Here is a 16,874-nt window from a genome sequence, read left to right on the forward strand (position 1 = left end):
ACACTGAAGAAAACAAAAATCACAGCAAGTATTTCAATAGGAACAGGAAAAAAAAAAAGTGCTATTATTTGGAGTCTCCAAGTTATACCATCATCAGTCATAGTCCTATTAGATACTCTGGGGTAACGTGGGCATGTGGCTAGATACAAATAGCCTCTGCACTTCCGCCATTCAGGAAGAACCAAAAACCAAACAATGCAATAGCCACAGATGCTTACAAAAAAGTGAAACGAAACTGATAAAAAGGCACATTAATTCAGCTCAGTTTCCCCAATAAGACAGTTGACCTCTCTCATCTTTGATGAATGTGTCCCAAGATGTGATGAAGTGCATAGCACCACGACCCTTGATCTCGCTTGACAGAAGTCATCATTCAAGGCTCAAGATATTTCGTTACCCTACCACGTCTAACAGACTGTTCAAAACCCACAAACAACAGCTAGGCTAACAGCTATACTTGCTACTTCCAAGAGCGCACACTGATGACTCCCAGATCCTCAAACTGTAAACCTCACACTAAACTAGAAAATGGTCATTCAGGTGAGGTTCCAGATGAAAGACTTCCTAGTGCTTTGACACCAAAGCAAGGAATCACATGTCAATATACGGCTGAGAAAACACCAATATTTATCAGAATATGACCTATCCCAAACAACTTATTTTATAGAAAGTCAGAGAACAGGGAGAACTGAAGTCCATCATGATTCTGAAGCAAGGAAGTTGCAGACTTTTTAAAATATATATCCATGAACACCATCAATATGTCAATGAAAAGCATGCTCTAAGTTCCCGTCATCTAGACCAACTGTGTGGATTCACACACAACAGAAGCTTTCACTGAAGGACACATGCAATTCAAAGGCCACAAAATCCTCATTAAAGGACTTGAGAACAGCTTCAGCCTCTCCAACTCCCACTAGACTCCCCAAACCTCCAGAGCTGCAAATCACCTCTTTCATACTGGCTACAAGGGCTTCTATCACACAGGCACTGCTTTAGTGAATTCTACAAACCAGAAATAAACCATTTCTGAAACACAACATACCTGGAAGCAAAAGTGAGATCTATGCAGACAAAGCAACTCAACCAGACAATGTTTTGGGGGTTTTGGTGGTTTCTTTTTTGGTTTTGTTGGTTTTTGGAGTTTTTTTCCTTTTCTAAGGCCTGCGGGGACTAGGAACTAGCAATGTGGTCAACTGCATTTATTGTTCTGTTGTCTAAAAGTGTTAACCATAGACATTAAAAATATTTTAAGTACCCCTTTGAACTACAAAGCTTTTTAGAGCAACAGGCACAACTCCACTCAAGGTTTGAGAAGCAGGTGGTTTGACTAAAACATGGCCAATTTCCCTGTTTGTTTGGGGTTTTTTTAGCGTAAGTCCGTAGTTATTGCAAATTCTTGTTTTATTTCTAATTCAGTTTGTCCTATACACTGCAGTCTTCACTAGAAGAGAACTACAGTCTCACTTTACGTTAGTTTTCTGCAGAGAAGCTATTTTAAGTTAATGACCATGCCCATTCTCCCATTAAAGTGTTTTTTCAGTCATGTACTTAGCACTCAAGTTTTTTTATGGCACTTAGTTTCACATTATGCTCAGCAGCCCATGCAACACGTAGCATTTTGCAACCAAATAGCCAATGGCCATTGGCAGACTTCCACCCCCCCCTTTCTCAGTATTATTGGAATAAATCAAGGCTTATTTGCACATGGATGGCAGCAAAAACCCTCTGCAACCTGCAAAGTCAAGTTAACCCCCTTAATTATCACTGTCAAGTAAGTTTATTATGAATCTCATTACACTTGATTCATTGTTAGCTAAGATCACATCAGGTATCTCAGCTTTTTTGCTAGAAATCCATATTGAAACACAGACTGAGGATTATCAACTGGCCAAAAGACCACTGGGTAATAGTCTAGATAAGTGTTCTTACCTAATAAAACTACAAAAGGAAGGGAGACAATTAGAAGATTTCAGAGCAATCCTTTTAGCTACTTTAGGAACAGCATCAGTAAAATCCAGCATCAGTGGCTGAAACATTATCATCAGTATAAGAGGACTTCTGTAATACTCTAGAAAAAGAATTATAACTTCACCTGGAAAAGGAATCTGCATTTAAGTGGTTCAACTTCATTCCTCCTTCTTTCAGTAAGTCTTAGACTGTTTCTAACGGTTTCATAGTACAGCTTCATCTCAAGTTAGAGTAACATTTACGGCCCTCTAAACTAACAATTTGGTCACCAACTTGTGATCCCAGTGACTCCTGATAAACTCACAGCTGTTGGACTGAGTATTTATACATGAAACAACTGACGTATTTCCATCTGGTCTTCATGACAAGAGGATGACTATATAGAACGGCAAATCACTGCTGCTTCCAAACAAAACTCAGGGAAGAGGAAAGGGAAACTGCTGAGTTGGACTGCCCTTGACCCATGACAAACAGACAACTCAGCTGTCACTTATGTTTTGGTCATTTGAGAAGCAGCAGAAAGTGTATCTGAAATGAGACACCCTATTCAGCTGAAGCTCAATCTAGTCCATGGATTTTTTTTCCCCTTCCTGGAAAGAGATTTGGCTTGAGAAGAGGGAAGGGAGAAGGCAAGAGCATAAGGCAAATTCCCAAGAGAACTGTAAGCACATTTCCATGGAAAAGATTGATTTACCAGCTGGAAAACCTAAGTTTGGAAGAAGGCAGCTTCAGGAGTCAAAATTTAGATGCAGGTTTTAACCATGTTCATTATTCTTTTACATAGGGTAGCTGAACACAGACACAGATACAAAATCTGCCTCATTCCAGAGTGGGGGGGAGAGGGGAGAGGGGGCAGGCAGGGCAGGGAGAGAAAAAAAAAAAAAATCCTTGTTTTGCCAGATGGCTTATACAGGGACCACAGGAGGATTCAGGAAGGCCAAAGTTACAAAATAAAGCAAAAAAAAAGCGACATTGGCAATGACTGATACAGTGTTTTGTTGGGGGGAGGAATGAGAATACTTCCTGAACAGGTAAGAAGCAAGAACAATTACCATTCCCACACAGGAACAAGAAAAACAAAAGATGCTATTTCCCTGCATATTATTGCCAGAGAAGATAAGGACAGAAGTCAAAGGGAAAGTGGAAAATAGTTTTCGACATCATCAACCAACTCATTCTTTCCATTCTAAATTCCAGTGCCAACTTCCTCAGATTTCATACTCCTCTGAAGTGACAAAATATACTTAAAACATCACTATGCTTACAGCCTGCTGCTTTTTAACTGCACTCATCCACAACAGCCTAGTTAACATGCATATCAGTTGAGTCACTACCTGGTATTTATCAGTGATTTTAGATAAAGTAGTTGCACTCCTTCAAATTTTACAAGTTTACCCAAACCGTGTGGTTTGTTGCAAAAAGTTATCAAGATCAGAAGTTGAGCAACATATACTTTTGGATGTGATACAACAGTAAAAAAAAAAAATCACACAGCACAAGCATACTTTAGAAATTCAGTATTATCTTATAAGCTGCCACATTAGAAGCCACAACTGTTTTCTGACAGAGGTCAAACCACTGAAGAACTGTAGTGAAGCAAACCTTCAATTAAACAATTCGGAACACTAACCAGCAATTTGCAATAATAGTAAATAACAGAGGCTACCACAAAAAGAATTTTGGGAATTATTTTGCTGATGTGGAAAGTATAGCTAGCTGCTTTAGCACAGTGATCCTGGCATACTTCCTTTGGCTAGCCTGACCTAATTTAAAGCTACTTAAGCTTTCTTCACAAAACTGAACCATTTCTTTGCTTCACCATTTGAGATAATTACTGTTTGCACTAGCATTAGTTTTCATCCATGAAAAAAGGACTAACAGTTCTTGCAGATTCTTCTGTATCAGTTTATCAGAAAGCTCAAATTCAAAACCCTATCACTTACATGATTTAGAATCTAAGGATGCTTTCTCCCAGATGCCAAGGAATAATGGGATTTTACAGTATGGGTTTATCAAGCAGAAACCATTTATAGCATAGGTAGATTAGGAGTTTTCCCAACATCTCTACATTTGGGGCAGCGATTCTCTGCAAAGTTTCTCTCTTGTTCAACTCAACTTTAGAGCTCTTCATCTTAGAAAACAGATCCAGAAAGCCTTCTGGAACAGCAAGTCATCTACTACTAGCTAGGCCACAGATGTTGGTTTGGGACAGATCGTAGAATCATTTAGGTTGAAAGAGACCTTTAAGATCATCGGGTCCAATCGTAAACCTAATACTGCCTCTCCAGTTCCAGAAAACCTCTTTCAAACACCTAAATTATGGTCACAAAGTTTAACTTAGAGACAAAATGTGTAGGTTCACAATCTATTACAAAATACTACAAAAGCCTACAACAAATAGCAACAAGACGTTCATCATTACTGCCTGCTGCCCTTATACAGCTCAAAGTCTGAATATATCCGTAAAATGACTTTACATGTTCATGTAAGTTAAACAAATTTTTAATCCACAAGTCTGTAAAAAACTGAGAAACTGAGGTATGTCAACAGTAGGTAGCTTATTCAGTAAGATATTACTAAACTAAGAATACAAAGGGAGGCATTTTGGCAAAAAGCAGTGAAGAAATCAATGAACTTTAGTACAAATATTACATTGATGATACGTTCATGAACTAGCCATTCATAGCAATGGGAATTTTCAGAATCCATTCATGGTTTAAACCTGCCTGGTCCTAAAACTTTAAAATGTCATATACATCCTAAGAAACAAGTTTTTTTGCTATTCCTCACCTTTGTCTTGTAAATGACTTTTCAACTCTCTAAGTTCCTTAGAGGAAACCACTTAAGTCAACAGTAATGACAGATTTAAGAGTCTCCAACACCAATAAATCAGACTTCAATTCTGCTTCGTTTTCTGGGATTCGCCCAAATTTGAGAAGTAAGATTTCATACTGGATGGGAGGAAGAAAAGCATTTTTTTTTTAAACCTAGCCCCAAGATATAGACAAGACAACGGGCTATTTTTCCTATTTGAAGTAAGTGCTACCATATATATTTAGTCATGTTCAGTTGCACTGATATGCTGTAATTTGTGCTGTATTACTGTTGTGGCACTTTTTTTTTTTACCCTCTCCATATGTACGCAGTTCCACAAGAAGCCCTGTATCCCATTTGATGCACCTATGCAAACACCTTGGAAACTCTAGGGACACCAACTATAAGAAAAATCACCAGTCTGTCAAAAAAGCAGAAAAGGAAGTGAACAGTATATGATATTAAGCTATATTAGTCTAACCTGACTGTAGCAAGTTTTGCTTTATAGGTCTACTACCTGAATAAATCAAGAAACTCTTTGGACAAAACTGTTTCATTACTAATATCCAGATAGAAGGCACAAATTACAAACTATAGGACCATTCTTAAATAGTTGCATTACAATCTAAAGCAACTGGAAAGATTTGTTCTCCAACACAGACAGAAAAAACCGCAGTCCCTAAACAACAGGATGTTAACTACTTATTTGTTCTGTACATGAAACTTACTCGAAGCACAAATGCAACTCAAAACAGAATTCCCTGGGATCTTTTCACTTTCTGCAAACACAAGATGACTACAACTTGAAAGGCCAAAATTCCTTGTTCTTCCTCCTCGGATTTCTCACAATTTTATTTTTTTTTCCCCCACAACCACTGAAAAGCACTAAACATTCAAGCAGGTAGTCTACAAAACCAAAGGGAGTCCATAGGAAACACATGCATGTTTTCCTAGACAAAACTTGAGTATTAAAGACAGGTTTTTTTGACAGATCTTCAGGTACAGACCATGCAAAATGTATGAATGTACTACAGCATTTAAGACTTCAGCAGCAACCCAGAGCCTCTTCACTTTTTTTTGTTCCTGAGGGTAAATACTGAACCTCTCGGATACGTTTAGGCTTGTATAATGAGATCAGCAAAAGAAATCATACCATCACCTGAACTGGCTCACAGTTGCCATCAAGAGGCAAAAAAATTCAAATTCAAGTGTCCTGTGTAATTTCCCCCTTCCCCCCCCCCCAGGTACAGACAACTTGAAATGCATTCTGCTTTGAGCCGCTTGTCTGCAGAAAAAAGCTCAAGCTGCATGCAAAGGAAGTAGAGAAAACCACAGAAAAAACATTCTAAAACTAAACTTAAAGTCTTATTTTTGTATCAGACATTTCTGCTGTTTCTCCATTTTTAGCACACTGTTCCTGGCAAGCCTAACAACTAAGCCCCAAATCACGATAAATGCAAATGAAAACCATGCCCCCAAAGGCCATTCTACATACTGTCAATCTCTACTTGCCTACATCCAGAGAGGGCAATATAAAAAAAATTTCAATCACTTTTCAGACAGTATTTCTTACTGTAGGATACTTGTCTGAATGGACTGCTTCTCAAGGACTCTCCAATTCAAGTTTAGTCTCACTTATATTTTTTTCTCTAGGGAAGACTCAAAGGCTTTTGAGTCCAAACCAGCTATAGCGAAACAGAGCACATTGTTAGCATCTTGCATTTTTTATATAGATACACAACTTATTTCCCTGATGAAAGCATACCGTAAGCAGCTGAATAAAGAAAGAGACACACAAAAAATAGTTTTATGTTGGAGAATATCTGTAGGAATAAAAGCCTTACTTAAAAGAAGCAGATTTGAAAACAGACATGGTAACATTTTGCAACATTTAAGCAAAACCTGCTAACAGTTCAGAAATTGCCATTAACAGATGCATATTACATAAGTGTGCACAGATTTGTAGATCCTTAAGATAATCAGCCTGGATTGCTGAAGCTTTTAATAGCAATATTTGTGGGTTATTGTTTGTATGTCATTAGTCTTTGCCAGGATAGAAGCAGTCAAAACACATTCAGATTGGGGTCATACACTTGCCAGCAACAGTCAGCAAAGCAGAAAAAAAAAAGTCACAGGCTTGCTCTAAGAGAGGAAAACGTCCAAGGAAAACTGGGTAACACCATCAGTTGGATAGTCTTAAACTATCATGAGGCTATATTATCTGGCCAAAACCAGATAAAACGCACATAGTTGTTGGTATCAGCTTTGTACTATCTTCCGTTTAGGTCAGCATTCCTACATAGTTGTTTCAGATTTACCCCAATTACAAAAAGATCAGTATTCCTATTCTTTTCAAATTCTTCTAAATGGTGGTAATAAACTCTAATCACTTAAATGAGTTTTTCCACTTGTTTTTTTGCTATCTGTTGCTAGCCCCAAATCTGCTATCAGAACCCACAATATTCAGCTACTGATGCAATGAAATTAGGAATGGCTGAAACCATCCAGATGAAAAAGAAGATCCAGAACAGCTAAACGGAAACAAAGCTTCTCCCTCATATAAGGGGTCTAATAAAGCTTATTTGCCACACCATCAGCTGTCCTAAAGCATAAAAATAGCTGCTCAGTGACTAGCTATCGGAAGTTTCTATCAATGACTGCTTATTAACAGAGGCAATAGGATCCAAACCATTCTGAACTATGGCTCAAAATACAGCATCCACATCACAAGTTATCAGACTTGCCAAAGCTTCCTCTTTGTTTTAATCTTACTGGTAACGTGCTGAAAGGAGTCCTGCTAACCACTCATGAAACTTGAAGACCTGAAAAGCACCATAGTGATCTTGTCCTGAGAACAGATACTCCAGAGAATTGCTGCCCAGACTATCGGCAATAGATGAACCGGATGATTTGAGACTCATTCTTGGACATGCTGAGTACAAAAAGAAATGTTATCCCCTACATTAAAACACACAGGCCCGGGCAAAGCATCAATCAGTTCCAGTGTCATTGACACATCAGTTAAAAGCTCATAGATATTTTAGTTACAAGGTAGATGGCCATCAAGTATAAACATACTTTTTGTAGGATTTCTAAACTAAGAATGCAGGTAGCAATTCCAAAGATTCTGCTTATACCTAAAATGATAAATCCAAGCTTGGTAAGTTTGCCTCCCTGAGTGATTTAGAATGAGTTATCCTTGTAAAAATTGCTTACTGCTTTACATAGATATTAATACTTAAACAGCTTCTGGAAGACAAAAAATACCAACACAAGTGTACTTTTTAGCTGGCTGCAGTTTCCTTTGCTGAAGAATAAACTAAGAGCATGTTAAGTTGCTTGTGAGCCATGCAAAGTAACATACAGTGCTGTTAGGAATTACCCAGGCAAATCTGGAAGTGTTTTAGAATAATCTGGGCATGTGCAATGCACCTGTCATCACCAGGTGAAAAGTTCAGAATATGTTTGGGAACCAAACATATTCTATAATGAGTATTGAATATTCTATAATGAATATAATTCTGAACATAAGCTATGTTCAGAATATGTTCTGGTCACTGTATTCCATTCCAGTTATTTTACTCTGGCTTATTAGGAAAAAGACGACTTGGCAACATCTGTGATGATCTTGTTGCAAGGATCTCCTTTTGGGTTCAGAGGATAGCATTACATAGCACAGAACATCATTAACACGAAGTTTATCCTTTGCTGCATGGAGTTAAGGAGTATTCTGCAGACTGTGCCCATAAGACAAGAAATGAGCAAGCTCCCTTTCTCAAGGATGACCTCAAGTGAGCCACAGATTCAATCCTAGTCACCTCTTCACTTCCCCTGGCTCTCCCAAGGGGAATAATGAGGGCAACCAAAACCACACATTGAGAAGTGCTGGTATGACAATTTCTGAATATGCTGAGAAAGTTGGAATTAAGGTAGAAAGAAGGATATCTGTAGTATCTTGACCAGACATTCAAACATGGTTTAAGTTTCAGTACATAGCCTGAATCATTCTGAAAATCAGCTAGAAGAAAGTCCTGGGGACTGTAAGCAGCTTCCACAAAAATACTGATGAAGCCAGTATAAAAAGTTGAGTCTCATTTGTTAGGACAAGAATTTTAACACCATATTTGAAAAGATTTTCAGATGCCTCATGTTAGATAAAAGCCTTCAACTACTCTGAGAAATCTATTTTCAAGCAGCACTGCAAATCCAGCTATTTAGAATAGGAATTGTTTCAAGCATACTGGAAGAGTGTTTTTCCAGACATCAGTGTACACACATCATGATCAAGTTAAAACCATGGAATCATTATCTAAAGTTTTAAGAGTCAAAAACAGCAACTTTCTACCATCTGCTATTAAAAAAACACACATGCTCTGCCAAGAGAAAAAGTCTTATGCCCAGCTGCGGAAGCACTGCAAACTTGCATGGTATTTATTCTTTTTCTTATAGCCCAAATGTTACAGTCATTATGTCTGCATTTCCATTTTTCATAAGTTAATAACTCTCAAGACTAAGACAGGCTTGAAAATGTGAACTTGAAGACTGAAACAGAAATACTCAACTTTTATTTCAACTCAACCATGATTTGGAAGAACCAATTAGTGATCTAAAAAAAAAAGCATTGCTAATCTTTACAGGAAGCGAGAGTTTCTGAAGAGATGCATGACAGGAAGCATCAAGGCTGCCACTGCTTAGCACAAACTTTGTCACATGCAGTATGGAGAACCTGGGTGACAGTCAGAGCTGTACTGTTCAACAAGCTGCTGGTATGAAACAAAAAAATGACAAAATAAGAAAAAGGATACGTGGCCCGGAGGGATGTTGCTAACCAAAAGGTACTGAATCTACACTGCACCATGCGCTGCACCCATGGAGACTACCACAGATCTATTACTGCTTGTTTTATTTATTACTCTGCTAGACAGCTCTCAAAGGACTCTATACAGGATGTCTCCAGGGACTTTATCAGGTGTGGGGGGGTTTCCCCTTTCAAAGAAAGATTATAGTCCTAATACTTTTCCTTAGCCCTCAAAAGTTTAGTTACGAAGCTAAGCGTTTCTATTTTAAATGACAACAGCCCAAAACAAATCTCATTTAAGAGATTTAATTCTGCAGCTCTCAAACCCACCCGAACTGACAAATAAGAACCTGTTTATTTCCACAAGAAATGCTGCTTTTTCAGAATGTACTTACCCAGTTGTATTTATTGCCTTGCAACCAGCCAGTTACAAATTGAACCACAGCCACCTCCAAAAGTGATATCCCTTTGAGGTAAGATTATTTTCCTAAGTAGAGGTCTCCTAACAGCTGCAGCTCCAGAATGTACTTTAAAGCTCCCTTCTCTCTTTCAGGGTCACCTTTGTGAAGTCTGAGGGAGCCTGACCACTGTTTATACTTCTGCAGGTAATTAGTCTGGCTCCTTTCCCATGTCATTTATCAAGTTGTCAATTGTATCAATTACAGCACAAACACTCAGGAATATGGCTGGGTTTTGTTCCTTAGCCAAAGGAGAAATTTTCACATCAGAGATCTGAAGCCAGTAAGTACCTGTACTGTAATTTGTTCTACCCCACGACATGGAAAACCAACAGAAAATTTAGACTTTATTGCACAAAATTTCAAGCTCCCTATGTGTGCACACTTGAAGGCACTTGGAAATCCAGTGTAACCTGAAAGTGTTATAAACCAATTACACACTTACGGTTTTACAGATTTTTTGCTTTCAGTATTTTGGAATTTGTAGAGCTGAGAACAGAAAAAGAGCTAATTCACAGAGATTGTCACATACCTTTATTAATCTGCATTTGTGACAATTATGCATCTCGCCCAGAAGTGGTCATGAATGGGAGGCACACTGCTGCTGTTACAGTGGCTGTAGCCACATATAGTTATGTTTACGGACTAGTAGAGTTATTTTAAACACTGATGTGAAGTACAGGGTAGGCATGGGAGTCACCATACTGGATTAGACTTGAGCTTGATCTGTTTCAGTAGAAGTTTTATAAAATGTATTTTAAAATATTTAGAATTAAACCAGTTAGAGCTTTCAAAGAATGTATCTTTGTTTCAGGATGTTGACTGTTCCTCCAGAACCAGCAGAATGTAATTGTTTTCCAATAGCACTTAACAGACAGATGAATTCCAGGTCCACGCTCCTCAGCTTCCTCTTACCGCACAAAGGTTTTGGTCTGGTTATCCATTTTGCTTTAATGTAGCTAAACGATTGTGCATCAGAGCTGGCACCTTTGCAGTCAGGCCTCCTAGTGAGCAATATGCAACCAGCTTTAAAAAAAAAAAGAAAAAGACTACAGGATGCCACAGTTACGTGTTACGACACCTTGTTTGGTTGTCAGACTTGAACGTGCAGCTTCTGAAACATTCCCAGCTCAGCCAGTCCAGAAAGCAAAGAGATTTTTAAGAATTATACTTTGACTTCAGTAAGCTGATATTTATCATGGTGAGCCTGCAGTAGAACCTATACTCCAGAGTACAGAAACTACATTCCGTTGTTGTCTGCTGACCTAAAAATCAGTATTACATAAAGCTTTAAGTCTAAGAGATAAAGATAGGTATAGTTAAATCTGAAGTGTCACTAAAAGTGAAGATATACATCATATCCAAGCAACTTCCTGTATTGTGAGTTTTAAGTTAACTTCTATACATTGTTACACTCAGAAAAATTCTGACATATGGAAATATTATTTAGCACCTCACTACTTCCTGTAACAAAGTGATGACCCGTTGCATTATCATTTTTACCAGAGTGCACTACAGAATCTCATGGGTCATATTTGGTTATGGCATTATGTTTGTTCTCAACTGGTTTTTCATTGGACTGCCTATGTAAAGAAAAATCCATTTCTAAGTTGGGAGCATTTGTACACTACACTTGCTCTACAGTTAACAGTCTGCAACAAAATTGCATACACATAACCCACACTAGCTTATTACTCAGAAGATTTATAACTAAAGGTAACCAAATTCACATTCCGCTTCCCCTCAAACTAGTAATGAGTACAACATACTCTTCTCGCATCACTTTCACCTCTCGAACCCATTTCTTACCCCCAGAACCTCTATCTCGCTTAGAGACAGCCCTCAACCTCCTTTTCCCCTTCAGCAGCTCGCATGTTAAGCACAATAACCTAACACTGCACTGAAGCTAGAGTAAAAATGGCAAAGTGACATACCAACAAGAAGACGCATTCATGAACTGCCGACTGACCAACCTACCCTTTCTGTCAAAGAAATACAAAGGACAGGAGTGATACAGCACGTACCACACAAGCAGTGCTGTTCTCCAATGCACAGTTTACCAGGAATGCGTTTTCAACTGATGTAAATATCTTTCTACTAACAGTTTCTAAATCGTGCTTCCTTTAAGAGAAGACACTGTTCAAATGAAAGAAGGTAAGTCTTCAAATGCTTGACAATATATAGTTCAAAAAATAAAGAGCCCGATTTACCTTCCATATTATCAAGCGCACTTTCATATTTGAAGAGTTACTAATTTGAATGACAGAATCCAGCGCAATAATTCTAGACACAAGATTCTGCAGTCCAGCAAGTGACTGCACCACCCTGTATTGTTCTGTAAACCAGAAGTTAAATGACAGCCTTGATTTAAAACCAACTCAAACTGAAACAGGGACTCAGAGGATGACACATTACCCCTAACATTTGGCTTTTACAGTCAACTATGTGACTCTTGCTACCTTTAGCATAAGAGTATTACTTTTGTAGATAAACTTAATGCAACAGGAAAAGGCATCGCATTTTAGCCACAATGTTACCTAAACTGCACAGAAGTGACAAAAGACTTACTGCTCAGAAATGTAATTTAAAAAGACTAACCAGTAACACGATTGTACAGGAAGAGTCACTTTAAATTAAAATAGAAAACAGCAGCAGTAACCACTTTTGACAACTTCTACTTACTTAAAGACCATTAAAGCAGTAACTCCAACTACCACTTCACTCAATTTATGAGATGTGCTAATGACAACAGTAGGAGGCACACTTGACTCAGAGTAACTAGAGTTGAGACGAATATATACAATGGGAATAAAAGTGTTGAAGGCTAACACTACACTAACAATTTCCTTGCAGTAACTGAAGCTGAGCACTGGCCCTAAGCAGTTGCTTCTCAGGTCTTCACAGCTCCACTATGCTCATGGCATTTAAATACCTGCATCCAATATTCAAACTAGATTCAGTTACAATTTGCTTCATATAGACAGACCACAAAGTAAGCCAGGATAGTGCATCAGTCACACCTTTGTTAGGATTTTGTTGCACATCTATAGCAACCTTGAAATACTCAATTCCTTCAAATCAAATCTTCCCATCTTCCACAGATCAAGAAAAACTAGAGTCTTGGCCAGGACCTCCCTTGCTGGAGATACTAACACCACCATTAGGTCACCCATAGAATTTCAGCTCTTTCTCCTATTTCCTCCACAGTTCACGACATCAAGCATAAGGGGCATTACAAGGCAGTTCGAGAGCCTTCTTAAGGATATGAAGCAATATTCTCCAGAGTATCAGCAGCAACTTGGAAACCCAAGCTGCATTTGATAAACAGCACCCAAACTCCCTTCAAAAGGAAGCATACTGATATTCTCAGATTTTACACTATATCACTACAGAGCACATACATAAAAATTAGGTATGGTTGCATTATTCAGCATTAAAAAGTCATTCTGCCAGAGACCATCACGAAGTCTTTTGTGCTGTCCTTGATCCACAAGATTGCTACTACAGAATTTGCTCCGATACTTAAACGCTGTGGTTTAACTGAGTTGAAAGCAGCTGGCATCTTGCTTTCTTCCAAACAGCAGAATTTTAAAGAAACTGAAGCATTCAAGGTATACTAGAAGAGCCTTAAAAGAACACACGCCCAAAGACTCTGCAAAACTACAAGCTGTTCTTGCCCCATTCTGTTATACATTTTGCAATCAAGAATTGTGATACACCTTTATCAACTTTGGACAAGCCATGAGAGGAACAACTTAGTCTGCATAATCATGCTAAGCAGCCTCATTCTGGCAGCACTACAGTAGCACTGTTCAGAAGACTCTAGAGAGGTGGGACACCTAGGATGCCTGTGCTTGCTAGCATGACTACAGAGAAGAAAAGCTATTCTATTGCTAAGGAACATTATTTCAATACAATTAAAAGTAATCATCAGTCAGTTATGGTTGGTGTAATATAGCATGGAAGAAAATCGTTCATATTTCCCTAATAAAATAATTGTGCTTTGAAGGTTCACCAATCCTCAAACCATGGCATTCTGGAAAACCAACAACACCTAAGTTTCAGTCCATCTTTGTGAACCCAGATTGTATTTTGATACAAATCACGCATAACGAACATCACTAACTTGTCAACAATTATATTTTCTTAGAGAAAGAAGAGGATGTGACCCATCATACCAACAAAACCAAGTTCCTCCTTTTATTTCTAAATGCAAACAATAAAACAGGACTTACTCTTAAAATATTCTACTAGCTGTAGAGTCTAGCTCCTTTAGCAAATACTTTTAACAGCTATAAAATTTATATTGCTGTTTCAAACTTGTCATTTTGTACACAGTCTCCTTATGAGAGGAAAACTACAGCCTTGAAATAATTTAACCCACAAGGCACTCTTGTAACATAGTTAACCTCCAAGCAAAACATCAAATATTTCCCCCTTACAAATATTTTCATTCATGCTTTTTGCAATCTGTCATTTTAAATACTACTCATGAAATTCTTCAATCAATTGAAAGCTCAGCAACATGCCCTTTATAAATGAGCTTCTTTATTAAATTACTTCAAAGAAGGTGCTTCTTTAGACAGTTTGTCCACATGCTACCAATGATGATTAAGACACTTCAACAGAGGCAACGTCAGCGAAGTGACTGATGCCAAGCTGACTTTAGTTTCTGATCAGTAAGTAAAGATTAAAGTGGATTTCAGGGGTTAAAGTCAAGGAACTCCAAAATTGCAAAGATTAAAATTTCAAATAAAAGTCATAATTTTGGTAGATTATTAATCTCCTCTCAGTTCAAACTGCACATGAACAGTTTAAGCAGAGCCCAACACTGGATAATTTCACCTTTTTACCTAAAATTAATGCTCAGAAGATGACCACAGTAAGTACATAGCTAGCATAGAGGAGCAAGGCATGCTTAAGGGTCACAAAGAAAAATGGAAGCTTACTTCCACAGTCAGTAAGCATAGAATAATGGCAATAACATAATCAACCAAGATACCGGTAGAATGCTTGAGCAATCATCCAAAAGCAAATATGAATACAAATCGAGAAATCTCTCAATAAGTTCTCTCAGTTTGACTGGAACAGATATAAAATTGCTTTTGAGGGGAAGAAAGTTTTGGTGCAGTTACTGCAATCAGTCATTTGTGAGCAGCTAACTGCTTAAAAACCCCTCAAAGACTTCTGGGATTTTGACCCAATGCTCTTTTGTCTGCCCTAAATCGGATGGGAACACACACAATACTACTACATGAACCCCTCCATGGATCACACCAAAACCCAACACTAAAAACCAAGCACTATCCTTTTAATTTAATGCTGAGGCTTTGAAAACAAACTAGTACACCAGGTATTTGTTCCTGGTACTCCAAGCTCTTCCCACTTCTTTTAAGGTTGTTGCACAGCACCCTGCATCTCGGTTATACAAGCTCTGACTCGCGTGGAACCAAGGGTGTTCTTGCCATCGTTAGACTGGGCTTCTACAGAACTCTGGCTCTGCTCAGGCTAGAAACTTGGTAGAAGAGTAGTGTCTTGGTCCAGTTTACTCCACCACTCATTTGGAAAGGTTAAACTTCAGGGTGTTTTTTAAAGCTTCAGAAAGGAAACAATTACTTTCTTCCTTGTGCCTGTATCAAGTGAGAACCCTAGAACTTAGAATGAAAAAATAGCTTTGCAAAACTAAGCAATGTGATGCACTACATGACTTTGTGTTTATTCTAGGGTTACCTCCTACGAGAATCCATTGCCACAAACATACAAAATGTCTGTGAAATTAACATTTTAGTATATTTTTTCTGAGAAAAACACCTACACAAATTTTGAAAAATTAAGGCTAGCTCAAGTTGACATTCACCTATATCGCAATGGGCACATTTTCCTTCAGCCTCCCTGAGGCTGTGTACAAGTATTTTTACAATCCTCCAAGTTACCTTTTAGAGGCATAAAATGCAAGATGCTATACAAAACAGAACCGTAGTACATTTTCTGATGATAAAGCTAAAAAATTCTTCAGAGAGCAGAGTATTTAAAAGAATTAAGAGGCAAACTGACTCCAAGGAAAGGCTGCACCTTTCTTCCAAAGGAGTGCCTCAGGTAAGGTCTGCAGTTCCCCGTCTGAATAAAGCAGGCCTTGAGTTGATGGATTTTACCTCCTTCAAGCACACAGCCTAGCACCTGGGAGAGTGACTGTGCTTTGGTAATTCACAATTTTTATTTATTTTACCTGCAGCTCGCACCAGGCGACTTCCACAGTGGTATCCGTATCCAGTCCTTTATACACAGTTTTGAAAGAGCCTCTTCCAATCTCGATGTCAAACTTCAGGAAGCGGCCATCTGGGGAGATGCCCACTGCCTTGGTCTCAAGCTCTTCAATGTCTTCCTGCTGTGTTCTCCGCTCGTCAAATTCCCGGCTGGCAGCTGACGCGATGCCAGCGGCACTGGTAGGGGGTAGCGCAGTTGCCTCATCCTCCTCCTCCTTGGGCAGCAGCGGGGCGGCATCCTTCGCGGCAGGGGGCTCCTGAGCAGCCCGTCCTTCGAGGGGAAGCGGGTCAGGGTGCGGCGGCTGCTGCAGCAGCGAGGGAGCCTGGGCGGCACTGACAGCGATGCAAGAGGTCCGGCTGGCACACTCAGGAGGAGAGACCAACGGAGCGGCGCTGCCTCCCAAGACAGGGGCCGAGGGCGCTGCGGGCTGCAAACTGGGTAGCTCTAAGGCTGTAGCATTGGAGTCGCAGATCACGCTACGGCGGAAGAAGCGGTGCTCGGTGGCTGCCGCCCCTCGGCTGTCCTTGTCCATGGTGTGGCGGCGGCGCCGGTACTCCTCACTACGGCCT

The 16,874-nt window shown here is 39.1% G+C and overlaps 1 protein-coding gene across 1 annotated transcript in view; it reads right to left on the bottom strand.

The window, feature by feature from the left end:
• The window catches only part of WNK1 (WNK lysine deficient protein kinase 1), a 107,691-nt gene extending 90,842 nt beyond the window's left edge, over positions 1 to 16,849 (bottom strand). Inside the window, 1 exon segment of the mRNA XM_009332893.1 lies at positions 16,268 to 16,849. Within this exon segment, the coding sequence (XP_009331168.1) occupies positions 16,268 to 16,837 (570 nt within the window). The 5' untranslated portion in view covers positions 16,838 to 16,849.
• Positions 16,850 to 16,874: the final 25 nt, after the last annotated feature.

The sequence above is a fragment of the Pygoscelis adeliae genome, unplaced genomic scaffold (genome assembly GCF_000699105.1).
Source record: "Pygoscelis adeliae isolate BGI_AS28 unplaced genomic scaffold, ASM69910v1 Scaffold38, whole genome shotgun sequence".
NCBI lineage: Eukaryota > Metazoa > Chordata > Aves > Sphenisciformes > Spheniscidae > Pygoscelis > Pygoscelis adeliae.